Genomic DNA, 15,195 nt, shown 5'->3' on the forward strand with positions numbered 1-15,195 from the left:
TTTTAGGATTTTTTTTCTTTAGGATTTTTTCCCCTGGTGTCCTGAAATTTCATGATAAGGCTTGCTCTAGGGGGTCTTGCCCAGCAGTCCAGTGGTTAAGACTCTGTGTTCCAATGCAGGGTGCACAGGTTCAATCGCTGGTCAGGGAACTAAGAACCCACACACAATGCATGGTGCAGCCAAAAAAAGAAAAAAGGCTTGCTAGAGTTCCTTAAATTTTTTTTTTTTTTTTTCCCACTCCTCATCACATGCAGGATCTTAGTTCCTCAATCAGAGAATGAATCTGCACCTCCCGTAGTGGTAGCATGGTGTCCTAACCACTGGACTTCTAGGGAATTCCCATGTTTCCTACATTTTTTTATATGGAAAGACTTCAGACATATATAAATAACACAAATATAACATATAATGAAATATTATAAATATTACAAACCCATCAATCTACCACTAAGATGAAGGAAACATTACCAGTAAAGTTGAAACCACTCGTTATGCCTCTTCCTCTCAAGATGTATTTTGAAATCTGTTGTTTATCCTTCCTATGCGTTTATTCTTCCACTGCATAAAATGTATGTTAATACATAACATTTTTGCATGTTTTAAAATCTCCACAGAGATGGTGTCATAATGTATTTATTTTTTTCTGCCATCTGTTTCTTTCCTCAGCATTGTTTGTGATACTTCTCTCTACTGAGTGGGGCATGTTTGACTCTATCGCAATTTATGGATCTTTTCTTCTATGGATGGTACTGAGGTTGTTCCCAGTTTTTAGCTAGTAAAAAGGTACTGCTCTAAACATCCCATAGACTTCTTTTGGAATTCACAGAGAAGAGTTTTGCTATAGGGCAATGATTCTCAGTTCTGCCAGCACACAGAGACATCAGGGAAGCTTTACAAAATCCTGATATCAAGGCTGGGCCCCAAATTGATTAGACCAGAATCTCTGGGGGTGTGTCAAGCACGAGCATGTGTCAAGCTTATCAGGTGACTCCAGTGAGCTGCCAGTGGTGACCACCACTGCCCTGGACCACATAATGGTCCTCCAGCCAGCAGCATCGGCATCATAACAGAACTTGATGGACAAGCATGTTCAGACCCTGACCCAGACCTGGTGGGTGAGAATCTGTTTCAGCAAGACTTCTGGTCACTGCACTGCAGGCCAGGAGCATCTTCATCTGCAGGTATTGCCACACGGTGGCTCATGAGGGGGTGGCTGGCCACATGGCTGTGGTTTTAAGTCACTGTGCCCAGCACTTGGCAGGTTCTTGTTCTATGGAAGTTCTTTTTCTTCGGTTCTGGGAAATATTCTTGTATCATTTCTTCCACAATTTTCTCTCCTCTCTTCTCTGTTTCTAGGCTTGCAATTCTTATCAGTTGGAAATTTAGACCTTCTGCATGGATCTGATCTTTTGGTTGTCCAACTGTCTTGGATTTTTCTCCCTATTTTAACATCTCTTTGTTTCAGTGTTTTACTGTCTAGAAGGTTTTCTCCCATATTTCCATCCCTTATAATGCATTTAAAAATTTATGCTATATATATATTTTTTATATTCAAGAGCTTTAACACTTTCTTTTAAAAAATGACACTTTCTTCCTGTCTCATGGACAAATACCTTCAGAGGACTGTCCTCTGACCCCTTTCTTCTGGGTATTGGAGTCTCTGTATCTTTGGCTGTTGGTTTTAGTCAATTGCTGGTGCCCCCGGCTGTTGTCACTACGACTGCAACACAGGAAAGCTAACAGGAAGCCCTGTGCATGTGGGCAGGGCTTGGGAACGCAGGCCCCACAGTAGCGCCTGGGTAGAGACCGGGGAATTGTCAATTTCAGGATCTGTCGATCTTGTCTCTTTACTTGGTTTCCCAGAGAGAAATTCAATAATGTCCTGTCTTGGGGGTGGCTGGATGGGGAACAGGCCCAGCTGTTGGCCAAGGAAGGGGGCTGATGGTCTCCCCTGATGGTCTCCCCATTAACTATTGCCTCGCCCCAGGCTTTGTCTGGGCTTAGGGTTCCCGAGCCAGAATCCTTCTAGCTCAGCCTTGGCCACCTTCTACCAGGGTCAGAGAAGGGTGGTCACATGCCATCTGGGCTTGGGTCCAACCACTTTTTCCAACTGATACTATTTCCATATCCATCCTGAACTTCTGCTTTAGGAATACCTGGTCCCTCCATGTTCGAAGCATTTGGAGGATTCTGCAGAGCCAACTGGCTTGTGACTAGTTGGCTTTCTCCCTTGTAGACATTTCAGAGGGTGGGAGAAGCTGACACTAAACAAGCTTTACTCTTCCATCTTCCAAAGTTTTAGACCTCTCTTACGTACTGCTGCCACCTTTGCTGTTGCTCAGTCACTAAGTCATGTCCAACTCTTTGTGACCCCACATACTGTAGCATGCCAGGCTTCCCTGTCCTTCACCATATCCTGTTGCTTGCTCTAACTCATGTCCATTGAGTCAGTGATGCCATCCAACCATCTGATTCTCTGCCGCTCCCTTCTCCTGCCCTCAATCTTTCCCAGCATCAGGTGGCCAAAGGATTGGAGCTTCAGCATCAGCATCAGCCCTTCCAATGAATATTCAGGGTTGATTTCCTTTAGGATGGACTGGTTTGATCTCTTTGCTGTCCAAGGGACTTTCAAGAGTCTTCTCCAATGCCACAGTTTGAAAACATCAATTCTTCAGTGCTCAGTCTTCTTTATGATGCAACTCTCACATCTGTACATGACTACTGGAAAAACCACAGCTTTGACTAAATGGCCTTTTGTCGGCAAAGTGACGTCTCTGCTTTTTAATATGCTGTCTAGGTTTGTTAGAGCTTTCCTTCCAAGGAGTAAGTGTCTTTTAATTTTGTGGCTGCAGTCACTGTCCATAGTGATTTTGAAGCCCAAGAAAATAAAATCTGTGACTGTCTCTGCTCTTTCCCCTTCTATTTGCCATGAAGTGATAGGACTAGATGCCATGATCTTAGTTTATTGAATGTTGAGTTGTAAGCCAGCCTTTTCACTGTCCTCTTTCACCTTCATCAAGAGGGTCTTTAACTCCTCTTCACTTTCTGGCATTAGAGTGATATAATCTGCATATCTGAGGTTGTTGATATTTCTCCCAGCAATCTTGATTCCAGCTTGTGATTCATCCAGCCCGTATTTTGCATGATGTACTGCATATAAGTTAAACAAACAGGATGACAATATACAGCCTGGACACACTCCTTTCCTGATTTTGAACCAGTCTGTTGTTTCATGTCTGATTCTAACCATTGCTTCTTGACCTGCATACAGGTTTCTCAGGAGACAGGTAAGGCCATTTTTGTAGTTCATGCCATTTTCATTCCTTTAGGTCATTTTGGTGGGGTTCAAGAGGCAGAGAACATACAAAGGTGTTCAGTCCACTGTGTTTAACTAGAAGTCCTTGTCCATTTCACAAACAATTTTTATACATGTATGTATGTTAATATAACTCATTTTGATTATTTATACATATACTTAACTTTTTATTTTTACATCAATGACCTTGTTTTTCAACATTAGGTTTTTGAGCCCTTCTAACCCACGCAGATCTAGCTTATTCCTTTCACTGCAGCTTAGCAAGTGTTCCAGCAACCACTGTACCACATTTTTTTCCCATCCATTTCTCTACTTATGCACCTTAGACACACAAGTGATTGTGGCCTTTTGATCAACATAGTGGCTCAATGCAAATTCTAATATTTATTGTTTTTATTCTGAAGCATAACTTGTCACAGGGAAACAGGACTTTTTTTTAAAAAACTGTCTGCTAGCGACAAGGGCAAAAGAGCTAAGAATGGGGGTCTGAGAGACTAGAGAGGAAGGCCCTTCAAGGACCAGGCACGGGGCAGGCAGGAAGGATGGGAGGGTGTGGGCAGCGCACACACACACGCACACACACACACACACACACACACGGGCATGTTCTCTCTCCGACAGGAAGAGTTTTCCAGAAGCATTGGCCTGCACTCTGAATTAAGTGTTTTTCTGCCAAATCAAGCCTACTGAAGAGGAGTGAATTAATGGCTTAGGGAGCTTCATGCCCCAGCAGGGAACTCAGAGGAAGGCTGCTCCTCAGTGAACAAATTCACAGTGTTCCCCAGAACCCTTTCCAGCTCCATCAACCCCAGGGGAGGGCTTCCAAGAGACCCAACAGAGAACCAAGTTCAAGAGCAGCTCCTGGGCCAGGAGGGAGGTGACTATATCCACGTCTGGGGGCTGCAGCAAGAGGAGAAGGGTGGTGGACCTCTCCTCCCACCTCCACTGGCCTCCTCTCTTGGGGCCATGCTCCTCAGTGAAGGGTCACCCTCAGGCCTGGATGTCTTCTTCCATGAATACAAATATGGAGAAAGCCCCACCTCTGAAACAGCAGTGCACATGGGAAGGCCCTATGGGTGGGTCTGAAGGCCCTTCCAGTCCAACCAAGACGATAGCAAACTCAAAATAAACACAGGAGTAGGCTGGGAAGTGGGGAGGGCAATAAATAAAGGTCAGGGTGGAGTGGAGTGACTGGGGTTGGGGTGGGGGGACTCCCAGGAAAGAAGGGGTGCAGAAAGGCACTGGGTGCAGGGGAGCAGACTCAGCCCCCCAAACACTGGTTTGTTGAGTTAGAGGTCACGTCCAACAGGGCTGGTGGCCAAGGGCTCCAGGACTGGTCAGGAAGGAACCAGGAGCGGTCTGACTCCAGCTGTCTCTCCCCCTCTCTCTCAAGCTCTTCCACTGGAAAGTCTGCCCCGTGCACCAAGCGCACCTCTGTCCAGGGAAGGTGAAGGGGACCATCAGAGGCCACGTCAGCAGCGGGGGCTGGCCCAGGTGAGCCTTTTACCTTTGAGAGAGAGAGAAGAAAGGCCACAACAGAGTGAGCAGAAGCAAAGTCCCACCCCAGGGACAGTGTGAACTTTGGGAATGAAATGCAGGGAAGGTGGACTCCTTGCTGGAGCGGCCTGCACCTGAAGCAGCCACCCCATCTGAAACTAAGTGGGGGACTGCTGGGGAGGGCTGGGGGCTGAGCCCTGGGCCCAGCCCTGCTCGACTGCGCCGAGTCATTGCAGGCAAGTCGCCCGCTCTCTGGGCTCCAGTGTGGCCATCTACACCGGGCTAATCGACACAGGTGATCCTGGGATGCCAGCAGGAGCAAATGGACATGAGAGGGACCTCCCTGGTTGTCTAGTGGTTAAGACTTTGCCTTCTAAAGCAGGAGGTGCAGGTTCGATCCTTGGTTGGGGAGCTAAGATCTCACCTGCCTTATGGCCAAAAACAAAAACCAAAACATAAACAACAGAAGCAATATTGTAACAAGTTCAATAAAGACTTTAAAAATGGTCCACATTAAAAAAAAAAAAAAAAAAACTTAAAAAATGAATATAAAAAAAATGGATGTCAGAATGGAAAACCTTCCAGGCCAGTCCTGTCCAAGTAAACCTCAAGCCCTGGAACCCTGTCTATGTGCTGGGCCACCCGGCACATAGATCATCGGGTGGCCGCTGGACATGTCCTGAAGACCTATGCAGGTCTACCTATGCAGGTAGGTACCCCATGTGGACCCTGGAGCTTACCCTCCCCGCAACCCGGGAGGGACACAACGTGGTCCCCACTTTCAGTGATAATGCAACTGGGTACCGAGAGATCAAATATTAGATTGAACCCTATGCAACTGCCAATATTTAATTATTTTTGATCTACAAAAATGCAGTTGCATATGGTTCGACCTGATAGTTTGCCCAGGTTCCCATGAGTGTGGATGGCAGAGCTGGGGCTAGAGCTCGGGCCTGCTGGATTCCAGACTGCCCTCTGTGGGGGGCTGCTGGAGGTGAGGGTGATGGGAGAGGACCCAAACCATGCCCGCAGCGCCTCCCTCCCTGAGACCCGTCCACCCCACTCCCCCATGTCACAGTCTGCCTCTCTGTCATGCTCATAGTGAGGGAGAACGCGGGAAGGAGGGGGGTGAAGGAAGAGTGGATGAGGGCTCCCCTGGGGTTTCCTGGTGGGTGGCCCCACCCTATCAGGCTCCCACAGCCGTCCCCGTGCACGGCAGGGGCATCAGCTGCTGTGTTGACCCACACAGCGTGCGCCTGTGGATCCTGTGGCTGTGGAGGCACTCAGTCCAGCTGGGGCTTCTTTCTGGAAGGAGACCAGGGGCCAATCCTGCACCTGCACACTTTTCTCCCACTTGAGAGCGAGGACCCCCTTGTCCCCCGACTGCCTGATGGTCCCAGGCAGGCCAGGGCAGGTGGGAGCTTGGATTCTTGCCCTTGGCTCCCACATCCATCAAATGGGGATAATAAGCCCCCTGACTTCTTGGCCAAGAGAATGAAAGTTGCTCGTGGATGTGCAGGGCGGGCCAGGCTCCACAGGTCCCAATATCCCCCCCTCTTAGGATCTGGTACTGCTTTGGCCTGGGCTCTGTTTGCGGCAAGCAGATTCGGCTTCTTCAGCTATGTGGTAAATTTCTGGAGGTCTCAGACTGTCCCCCACCGCACCCGGCCCAGGCTGGGCACACCCTATGGTGGACAGTAGGTGTTCTCAGGGTGGAGTTACTGTGACTTTTATGGGGACGGGGAAATACTTGGAAAGATTACATTTTATAAAACTGAGCATGCTAACCACCACTGGGAACAGATAGAGATGGTCGGCCTTGAGGACTGGGTCCCTCCCTTTGTTCACTGTGGGCGGGGATGGGTCTGGCTCGCCTGGGCTCCCCCAGCACCTGGCACAACGCTCAGCGAACGTGGAGAATTGAAAACATCCCCAGCGCTCTCCAGTGTTGGAGCACAGATGAGGACCAGGCAGGCTACGGGGAGGGGAGCAGGCCGCAGGGGTGGGAGCAGACGGAGAGGAGGTGGGCGGGTTGGCAGATGGCTTGGTACTCACCGGGGCCCTTTGGGTCCGGCCAGGGTGCGGGGCCCCCACTGTGGGTCAGCAGAGCCTGTCCCGGTCTCACTGGCCAGGCTGCTCTGGCTCCCCGAGAGGCAGCTGGCTGGGCGGGTGGGCCCCATCTTCAGTGACTCCACGCTGCCACCTGCAAGAAGACCCCGTGATTGGCTCCGGGTTGGGCACTTTAGATCTTGAGCCGAGACAGAGAGGAACTCAGCCTGGACAAGGGAGCTGATCTAAAGTCTCCTCATTTGGAACTGTGACCTGTATCTATCGGACTGTCTGCCAGAGCCCCTCCCCCTGAGCACAGTCACCCCCTCCTCCCCTATTCACATGGTTGTCATGGTCTAGTGGAACCCCCACCCTTTGGCCACTGCTGACTGGCCCACAATCTTACGGAGACAACCGAATGGGCCCTTGGGTCATTTAACTAAGGAACAAGTAGTTACCCACATGAAAATGGACAGTGCCCTTGGAGAAGGAGCATGTAGTGGGGGAAGAGTGTGTTTATTTGTTAACACAACAAGAGGGACATTCATTGCTGCCTTTAGTAACTAAGAAATCCTCATTCAGACACAGTTGTTAGTCCCCACCTGCTGAGAGAGCAGGGGTCTCAGCAGACCTGAGATGAGGTCTGCAAGACTCCACTCTGTCTTTCTGTCTCCTGGACCTGCTTGGTCACAGCTGAGAGTTGGTATGAAGAGAAAGGGTGAAGGCTATGGTGGTGAGGGGAGGGACAGAAATATACAGCCCGCCCCAGAAACCAAGGCTGGCAGGTGAGTTTGCTCCACACTTTCCTAAGAGAGAATCTTCAGCTTAAAGGGGACTATGAGGTCACCTGGTCCAGGGACAGTTTAAAACCCATTCATCATCCCTGCCTACTGACACTGATCACTTGGAAAACTGCACGGAGGAGGATTCTACGGCCCATGTCAGACTCTGTGGGAGAGAGTATCATGATCAACTAGTAATGTCTGCCATGGGCACAGGGACAGAAGTAAAAGTATGTGTGCCAGGCATTTGGCATCTCTTATCAAGCACAGCCAGCCACCACTGCAGGAATGCCTTCCATATCAGTTCTGGCAGGAGATCACCCAGCTTTCCATTTCTTTTCAGCTTGAGGCAGTTATTGAGACACTTTCTTCTTATGTACTAAAAATCAGCCTCCTGAAACATCTTGCAAATATCCCAGTTCTAACCTCTGGAGTAACTGTGAATGAAACTGGTCCTTTTCCTGGGAAGGCCCTTCATGTGTGGAAAGGAAAATGTGCTCCCAGGCCTTCTCTGCATGGACACCTGAGCCTCCCTTCCACCTGTTCGTGGTGGTTTTTTATTTTTGGCTGCTCTATGCGGCTTGCAGGATCTCAGTTCCCCGACCAGGGATTGAACCCACCATAGTGAAAGCCCAGAATCCTAACCACTAGGCCACCAGGAACTCCCTTTTCCATCTCTTTTTGAGGGGTGCCAACCCTGTAGCTCCCAGTCATCCCAGCCAAAGGCCCACTTTGCCTCCTGGCTCTAGAGCTGTTTCACCAACCCCCACCGAGGAGCTGCTGGGGAGCAGAGGCCACAGGAGGAGGACAGCCACTGCCCTGGGGCTTGGGGAGCAAACAGTGCTGCTCCCTGCACTTCCTGCCAGCTAGGTCAGTCACTTACCTGACTCCCCCCAGGGTCTGTTGCCTTTCAGGCCCCTGACCCCAGCAGGCGGGAGTCTGTCATCCAGGCTGGAGGAGCTGAGATCAGAGTCGCTGTCACTGTCGCTGGAAACCACTGGAAGAGAGACACCAGCTCAGGAGGTCAGCCCCACTGACCACTGCCAGCAGGTGTGTCCGACAGAGGGGACCAGGGCAGGCCTCCTCCTCCTGCCGAGACAAGACGGCATGGGACCTCCGCTGGCCCTGGTGTTTGGGGCACGGGAATGGCAGGGGACTCCTTTCTGCCAGGCAGAGAGGTGAGTGCCGGGGCAGCCCATCTCCACATGTCAGCTCCTCCCTGGGGCTGGATCAGAAACCTCTTGCTGGGAGGAGCCGATTATCCATTTTGGTGCAGGCCCAACCACTCTGAAGCGTGCACTTGGCAATGCTTAAAGGCATCCAGTGATGCCCTGCAGGAATAATTCCAGTCCTTGTTGACCTGACAGAGGGCTCCAGGCCCCTGACATACACTAACTAACAGAAGCTTCAGAACAACTCTGCAATATAGGAAATAGCATAGTCCCCATTTCCCAGGCAAGGAAACTGAGGCCCTTGACCACAATGGGATGCTTACTCTGGTGGGCTGGCTCCACAGACTGTGTTTATAACCACTCTGATTCCACTGGGAGAACTGAATTCAGAGCCAGCAGGTCTGGGCTCTCATCCCAGCTCATCCAGCAACTCCCAGTGGGGTCTTGTGAATGCAGAAGGGAGCCAGGCTGGTGGGGCTGGAATCCCAGGAGAGGGGAGGGGAGGGGGACCTCCCACGGTGAACACCCACTGTGGTAGAAACCCTCTTTTCTGGACTAAATGGGACCATATTTGGCTGGTTAGTTAACAGTGGGAGTCATAATACAGGATCTATTCATACATTAAACACTCTATTTTCATTTTAAGCATAGAAATGTACATCCATTTGCCAATCTTTTGATGTAGGGCTTGGGTGCTTCTTTGAGATCAGCCCACATGGTCTTTCATGTCTAAACTGCATCTATATTGCATTGCCTGTGATTCGCAGATTCCTTTTCTTTAAACTGAAGCTGAGCTTAAGTGGCTCCAACGGTAAAGAATCTGCCTGTAATGCAATCCCTAGGTCAGGAAGATCCCCTGGAGAAGGGAATGCAACCCACTCTAGCATTCTTGCCTGGAGAATCCCATGGACAGAGGAGCCTGGCGGGCTACAGTCCATGGGGTCGCAAAGAGTCAGACACGATAGAGCGATTGACACTTTCACTTTAAAAACACAGCAAAGCAAGAGCCCAAACTTCCACCCTCCTCTACTTCTTCAGCCTCATCCCCCACAACTGCACAACCAGCTCTCCTACCTGAGGCTCCTCTGGCCCCAGACCACCTGGAGCTCCTGACAAACTGTCAGCACCTCCTGCAAGGAATGGCTTTCCTCTCCCCAGAATTCCCTGCCCACTCCTCTCCTCCTGGCTTAGTTTGGGTACCACCTCCTCCAGGAAGCCCTCTCTGGTCTCCATCTGGTTGGCTGAACATGCTGTGTATTCTGCTACACCTGCAGCAATCACTTTCTGCTTTAAGTGTTGTGTGTGTGTTTTCCCCCTGCAGACCTGGAGGTTCCTGAAGGCAGGGGCCAAATTGCACCATGACTGAGCCTGGCATGCTTCTCCCGCAGACCTGATCCTGGGGGTTGGGCAAGAGGGATGCTATCGGATTGCTTCCAGCTTTGCCTTCCTCTGTCTGCTTAAGGATTTTGCTCTTTCTGCTGTGTTTCTTTCTCTCCTCACCCTCAAGGCAGAGTTCTGCTTTGGCTTTTTGGGCTTTCCAGATCAAGAATCAAAAGGAGATGGAGACTGGAGGGGTTGGGATCCAAACACCCGCCCCATTTGTTGTATTTGAGAAATGTAAGGAAAGGCCTGACTTATTTTGCAATTGCTTTTTAGGTCCCAGACTGGGTTTCTTTGATCAAGAACCCACCGAGATCTGATTTTATGGGCATTCGTTTTATAAGCATTTACGTGTTTTTTGACTCACGCGCTGACTGACTAACCGCCAACCCTGTGGGTCCCCAGACTAAGAAAGTGTGAGGGGGCAGGAGTGAGCAAGCAACTCTCCTTTGGGGCAGATGCAAAGGGATCTGGAATGTTCTGCCCCCGTACCCAGCAGGAGGGTGTCCAGCAGCCTGTTAGGCAGCGGGAAGTCCCTGAGAACACAGTGACTGATCTCTGCGTTGGTTTTCGCATCTCTCTGGTAGAGATGCTTAAGGGCAATTTATTCCTTCTTCCTGACTTGGAATGTTCTGCCCGCCCCATGCCGGATATGCTGGATCTTGGTAATTCTAGGGTGGGGTGGGAAATACGAGGTTGGGCCATAGGGGATAGCGGGACAAGACATGGGGCTTCATGGTACGGAAATAATGCCTGGATCCTTTGGCGCTAATGAGCAGATGCGGCAGGGCACGACATACCAAGAGCTTGAAAGAGACGATGGGAAAGGACATCCCAAGACTCCGGGTTATGGTGGCCAGCCCATTCAGCCCACTCCTTCACTCTGTCCCGGTCATCTGTGGTACCTGCTCAGTGTTGAGTTGAGAGTGGGCTTAAGTTGCAAGAATGCTGCTGAGCTATGTTGCAAGAGCAGGTTTTGCCGGGAGGGGTATGTCTAGTCCAAAGCCCCAACCCTGGAGGTGGGGCTCGGGCGCCACGTTGCCTGGTTCGCATATGGTGCCTATGCCGTGCAAGGGTTAGAAAAAGTAAACCTCCCCAAGTGACAGTCAGTGGGCTGGTTCTTTGTCTCCTTTTATAGAACCCCACGGGCCACAGCCGTGGAAGGGGGGAACAGCCCCAGATGACAATTAAGCTCACAAAGGTGTCGCAGAGCAGAGGAGCAGCCAGCCGAGGCCTCATTCCTTTTGAATGCATCTCCCTTGGCTCACGCATTGTTGTTCATTGTGTCTGGGATTTCAAGCAAGGGGCCAAGCCTCAGCTTAGAGGTCTCTGTGATGCAAACCCAATCCTGTTTCTAATCCACTCTAATAAACCTCACTCGAGAGGAATAAGCCCAAGGAAGTCAGCAGTGTTGACACCTGGCCTTGGCACTTACTGTCACTGGGAAAGAAAGATGCTGAAGAGACAATGTGGAGAACATCCCTGGACACTGCCCAACGCAAATGCCGTTTACCTCAATTCTCCTCCAGCAGCAAAGGAAGAAGTTTTTCTTCCTCCTCCCCGTCCAAATGTCACTGTAAAACCCAAACCTTGGTTAATTTGCCATTCGATTGCTGTTGCCACCTCTCTCTACACGGCAGCTGCAATCGTAAATCTTCCAGGTCTATTAACGAAGCTTTTAGACTCATAAATCTTTTGGCCCTTGCTCCTCCATCCTCAAAACACTCTGTGTGTCTGAAGGCTGATTTTTTACCTCTAATTCCCCAAAGGCTGAGTCTAGGATGGCCTGGTTGGTGACAAGTGCTTGTATTCTGCCCACGCTTGATTTTTCAGGTTGAAAATGGGAAAACACCAGGGAGAAGACTGTCTTGATAGCTTCCCCAAGAAGGAGGTGTCACCAAGTGAATTCACTGGAACTCTGCCAGGAGGCAGGGAGGAGCAGGGAGGAGGCCCCCCTGCTGCAGTGTCCTGGGCCCCTGGACCACTTGCTTGGGGACCTCCAATCCCTGAGATTTTCCCATCATGCCCCAGCAGGGCTGCCCCACTCTGCCTGGCTCTCATCCTCAGCAGCGGACAGCACCAGCGCCAGCCACGCTCACTTCTCTGGGTGATTTTTTTCCCTCTTGGATGGATTTGCAATTTGATTGTCACCATGGAAACTCAAGAGTTTTGGTACATGAAGGTGGGGGGAAGTCTTCCCTTTTGGAAAGTCTTTTCCAACTGCTGCAAAGAACATGTGTGGCAGCTGCTGACTTGTGGAGAAACATTGCCTGCAATGGTCTGGGGGACAGGCAGGATGCTGGCTACTTGACCTCACAGCCCTGCACTAGGATTTAGGGGAACTGTTTCCTGGCTCTGATCTGCCACCCTCTCTCTTTGTGACCCTGGGGGCACCTCTCAGGGCTTCACCACACACAAAAACAGGCCAACCTAGACAGCCTAGATACTCTGGGTCTTGAATCCTAGGATTCAACTTCTGGTCAGCTTTGTTCCATCAGTGGAGAGATCCCAGTGCCCCTACCTGGCTGAGAGGTGGGGGGATGTGATTTCTGGGCCACACGACATCCGCCTGCCTGGCACAAGGACAACCAGCAGCCTGTGAGCTTGGGAGGCCCTTGTGAGTTGCTGCTGCTCTGCCTGGAGGCTCCCAAAGCCCCCAGAAATTATGGGAATTAGAGAGGAAGAGATATTTTCAGCAAACATTCTGCCAAGGCAAAGCAGATGGTGGAAAAATTTGCACACTAAAAACAAAAAAAAAAACCCCAACTTTTATTGTAAAGGAAAGATAAGGCCCCAGGGAATGCAGAGACATCCCCAATTAGCCTTACCCAGCCCACCAGGCTGGCGCGGCTGCAGAGAAGAGTTGAAAAGATGTCCCCACAGGGACAGGTGATGGCTGTACCACCCGCAAGTGGGGCCAGGCTCGCAGCCCGAAACCCCACCAAGATGCCTCCCACGTCTGGGGCTCTGTTTGGTGGCAGCAGGAGGGAGGTGTGGGGGTGGTGAAGAGGCACTGGCTCTGAGTCAGAAAGACAGTGTCCTGGCTCTGCCACTTGCCAGCGGTGTGACTCTGGCCCAGTTCCTTCACCTCTCTCTGCCTGGCAGGCTCACCTATGAAAGGGCCAACGATGGATCCTTCCCTGAGTTGTTGTGAGCATTAGCAGAAATAACACAGGCAGTGTCTGGCGCATGGCAGATGCTTGATAAATGAACTATTTTATTTGGGGGGCATTCTGAACACACCATCTGGCATGGGGATGGCCTCTGGACTCAGCATGTTTGATGCCCAGGTCAACCTCAGGGGGGTGGACGCTCCTCTCCTAGGGGAACTCAGATTTCCAAGTTGTGCTTCATGAGACATGGAAGACATTGGTACCTTCAGAGTCTGTCTGGAGGCTGAGCTGGATTGAAACCCAGGACTAACTGTGGCTGGAATCTCTGTTCTTTCCTCCGCACTCAGGATGAAGGGCATCCCTTGGTCTGGGCTTATCCCAAGGGCTCTGGGCCCCTGCAGGCAAGCCAGGTCATCCTCAGTCCCTTCAACATGCCTTTTCCCACCAGGCAGGAGCTGCCACGTGGGTGAGAAAAATACCTAGTTCACTCCCAACATCTAGGGTTGAATAGAGCTCTGCTTTGGACACTTCTGGACAAATACCTTAATCTCTCTGAACCTCAATCTTCTCATCTGTACAGTGGAGACAATAACAATGATAACAGTAAAATAACATCAAGTAGGATGTAATGCACTGCAAGTTTAAAAAGCTATTCGAGGGACTTCCCTGATGGTCCGGTGGCTAAGATGCCTTGCTCCCAGTGCAGGAGGTCTGGGTTCAACCCCTGGTCAGGGATCTAGATCTTATACGCCACAACCAAGAGTTGGCAGGCCGCAACTAAGGCCTGGGGCAGCCAAATAAATAAATACATTGCTGTTGTCCATTTGCTCGGTCAGGTCTGGCTCTCTGCGACCCCATGGACAGCAGCACGCCAGGCTTCCCTGTCCTTCACCATCTCCTGGCGTTTGCTCCAAGATCCCATATGCTGCAACTAACGATTCCAGTCCTGCAATTAAGACCCAGCACAGCCAAATAAATAAATATTAAAAAAATTATATGAGTCTATAGATATTTTTCAAAATGAGATTCCAATTCATCCTCTAGGAACCGACCCAAATTGTGCCTGTGTTGGGAAGTTTCTCTCACCCAAGGTTGGAAGACAGCCTCCAACCCTGCTCTCCCTACACCTGCTGGTCCCTTTCACACACCCTCTGGCATTGCACTATTTTTCCTACAGATGCCTGCCTTGACTTGCCCAGCTCTACCAGAAACCCCTTCAGGGCAGGGCCACATCTTAATCGGCGTCTGCCTCCTTTCCTCAGCCCCCAGTGCTGGGCCCTGGGCCAAGCGGGCACTCAGTAAGTACTTGTTGACTGCTTTCTGAAAAATCCTCCCCAGGAGAGGACACGGCACCTCATGGAGACGGCAGGATGGATGGAAGTTAGCGAGGTGGTGGCCAGCCAGCTGGGGCTGGGCATTCAACCAAGCAGGTGCCTCCCTTCCCCGAAGGACACTTGGGTGGGACAAGCCAGGTGACAGGTGACAGTGGCCTCAGCTGGAGCCAGGGATGGACTAATGGAGGGGGGCTGTTGGAGGCCGGTTGCCATGGACACAGGATGAGTGGGCTCTGGGGAGCGGAGCGCACTGTTCACGCAAAACCTTCTCTTCTTCCAAACCCAAGACCCAGGGATAGGTTCTCCCTTTGCTTTGGAAACTTCCCCCAGGGCCTTAGAGAGTAGGGATCTGAAAGGAAGAAAGAAAAATAGCCTCAAGCCCAGGGGGCCTGTCCTAAGGATGGGCTGAGTGGAGCCAGAGAGCCTCAGAGTCAACCTCCCTCCCTCCATCCTGGCCTGGAGTCTGGAGATCCAGATGACCCTCCTTTGCCAGCTGCCTGATCACCCTGGGCATTTCCTCCCCCTCAGAGGTGGGGATAGTCACAGGACCAC

General features: G+C 50.9%; 1 protein-coding gene across 5 annotated transcripts in view; it reads right to left on the reverse strand.

The window, feature by feature from the left end:
- Window positions 1–3,687: 3,687 nt before the first annotated feature.
- The window catches only part of RPH3AL (rabphilin 3A like (without C2 domains)), a 137,396-nt gene continuing 125,888 nt past the window's right edge, over window positions 3,688–15,195 (reverse strand). For all 5 annotated transcript variants that reach the window (XM_065909527.1, XM_065909528.1, XM_065909529.1 and 2 more), the window contains 3 exons: window positions 8,528–8,641; window positions 6,869–7,016; window positions 3,688–4,823 (listed from right to left, as the gene is read on the reverse strand). In XM_065909527.1, coding sequence (XP_065765599.1) covers window positions 4,820–4,823; window positions 6,869–7,016; window positions 8,528–8,641 — 266 coding nt within the window. In that variant the 3' untranslated portion in view covers window positions 3,688–4,819. The remainder of the gene's footprint in view (window positions 4,824–6,868; window positions 7,017–8,527; window positions 8,642–15,195) is intronic.

The sequence above is a fragment of the Muntiacus reevesi genome, chromosome 18 (genome assembly GCF_963930625.1).
Source record: "Muntiacus reevesi chromosome 18, mMunRee1.1, whole genome shotgun sequence".
Classification (NCBI taxonomy): Eukaryota; Metazoa; Chordata; class Mammalia; order Artiodactyla; family Cervidae; genus Muntiacus; species Muntiacus reevesi.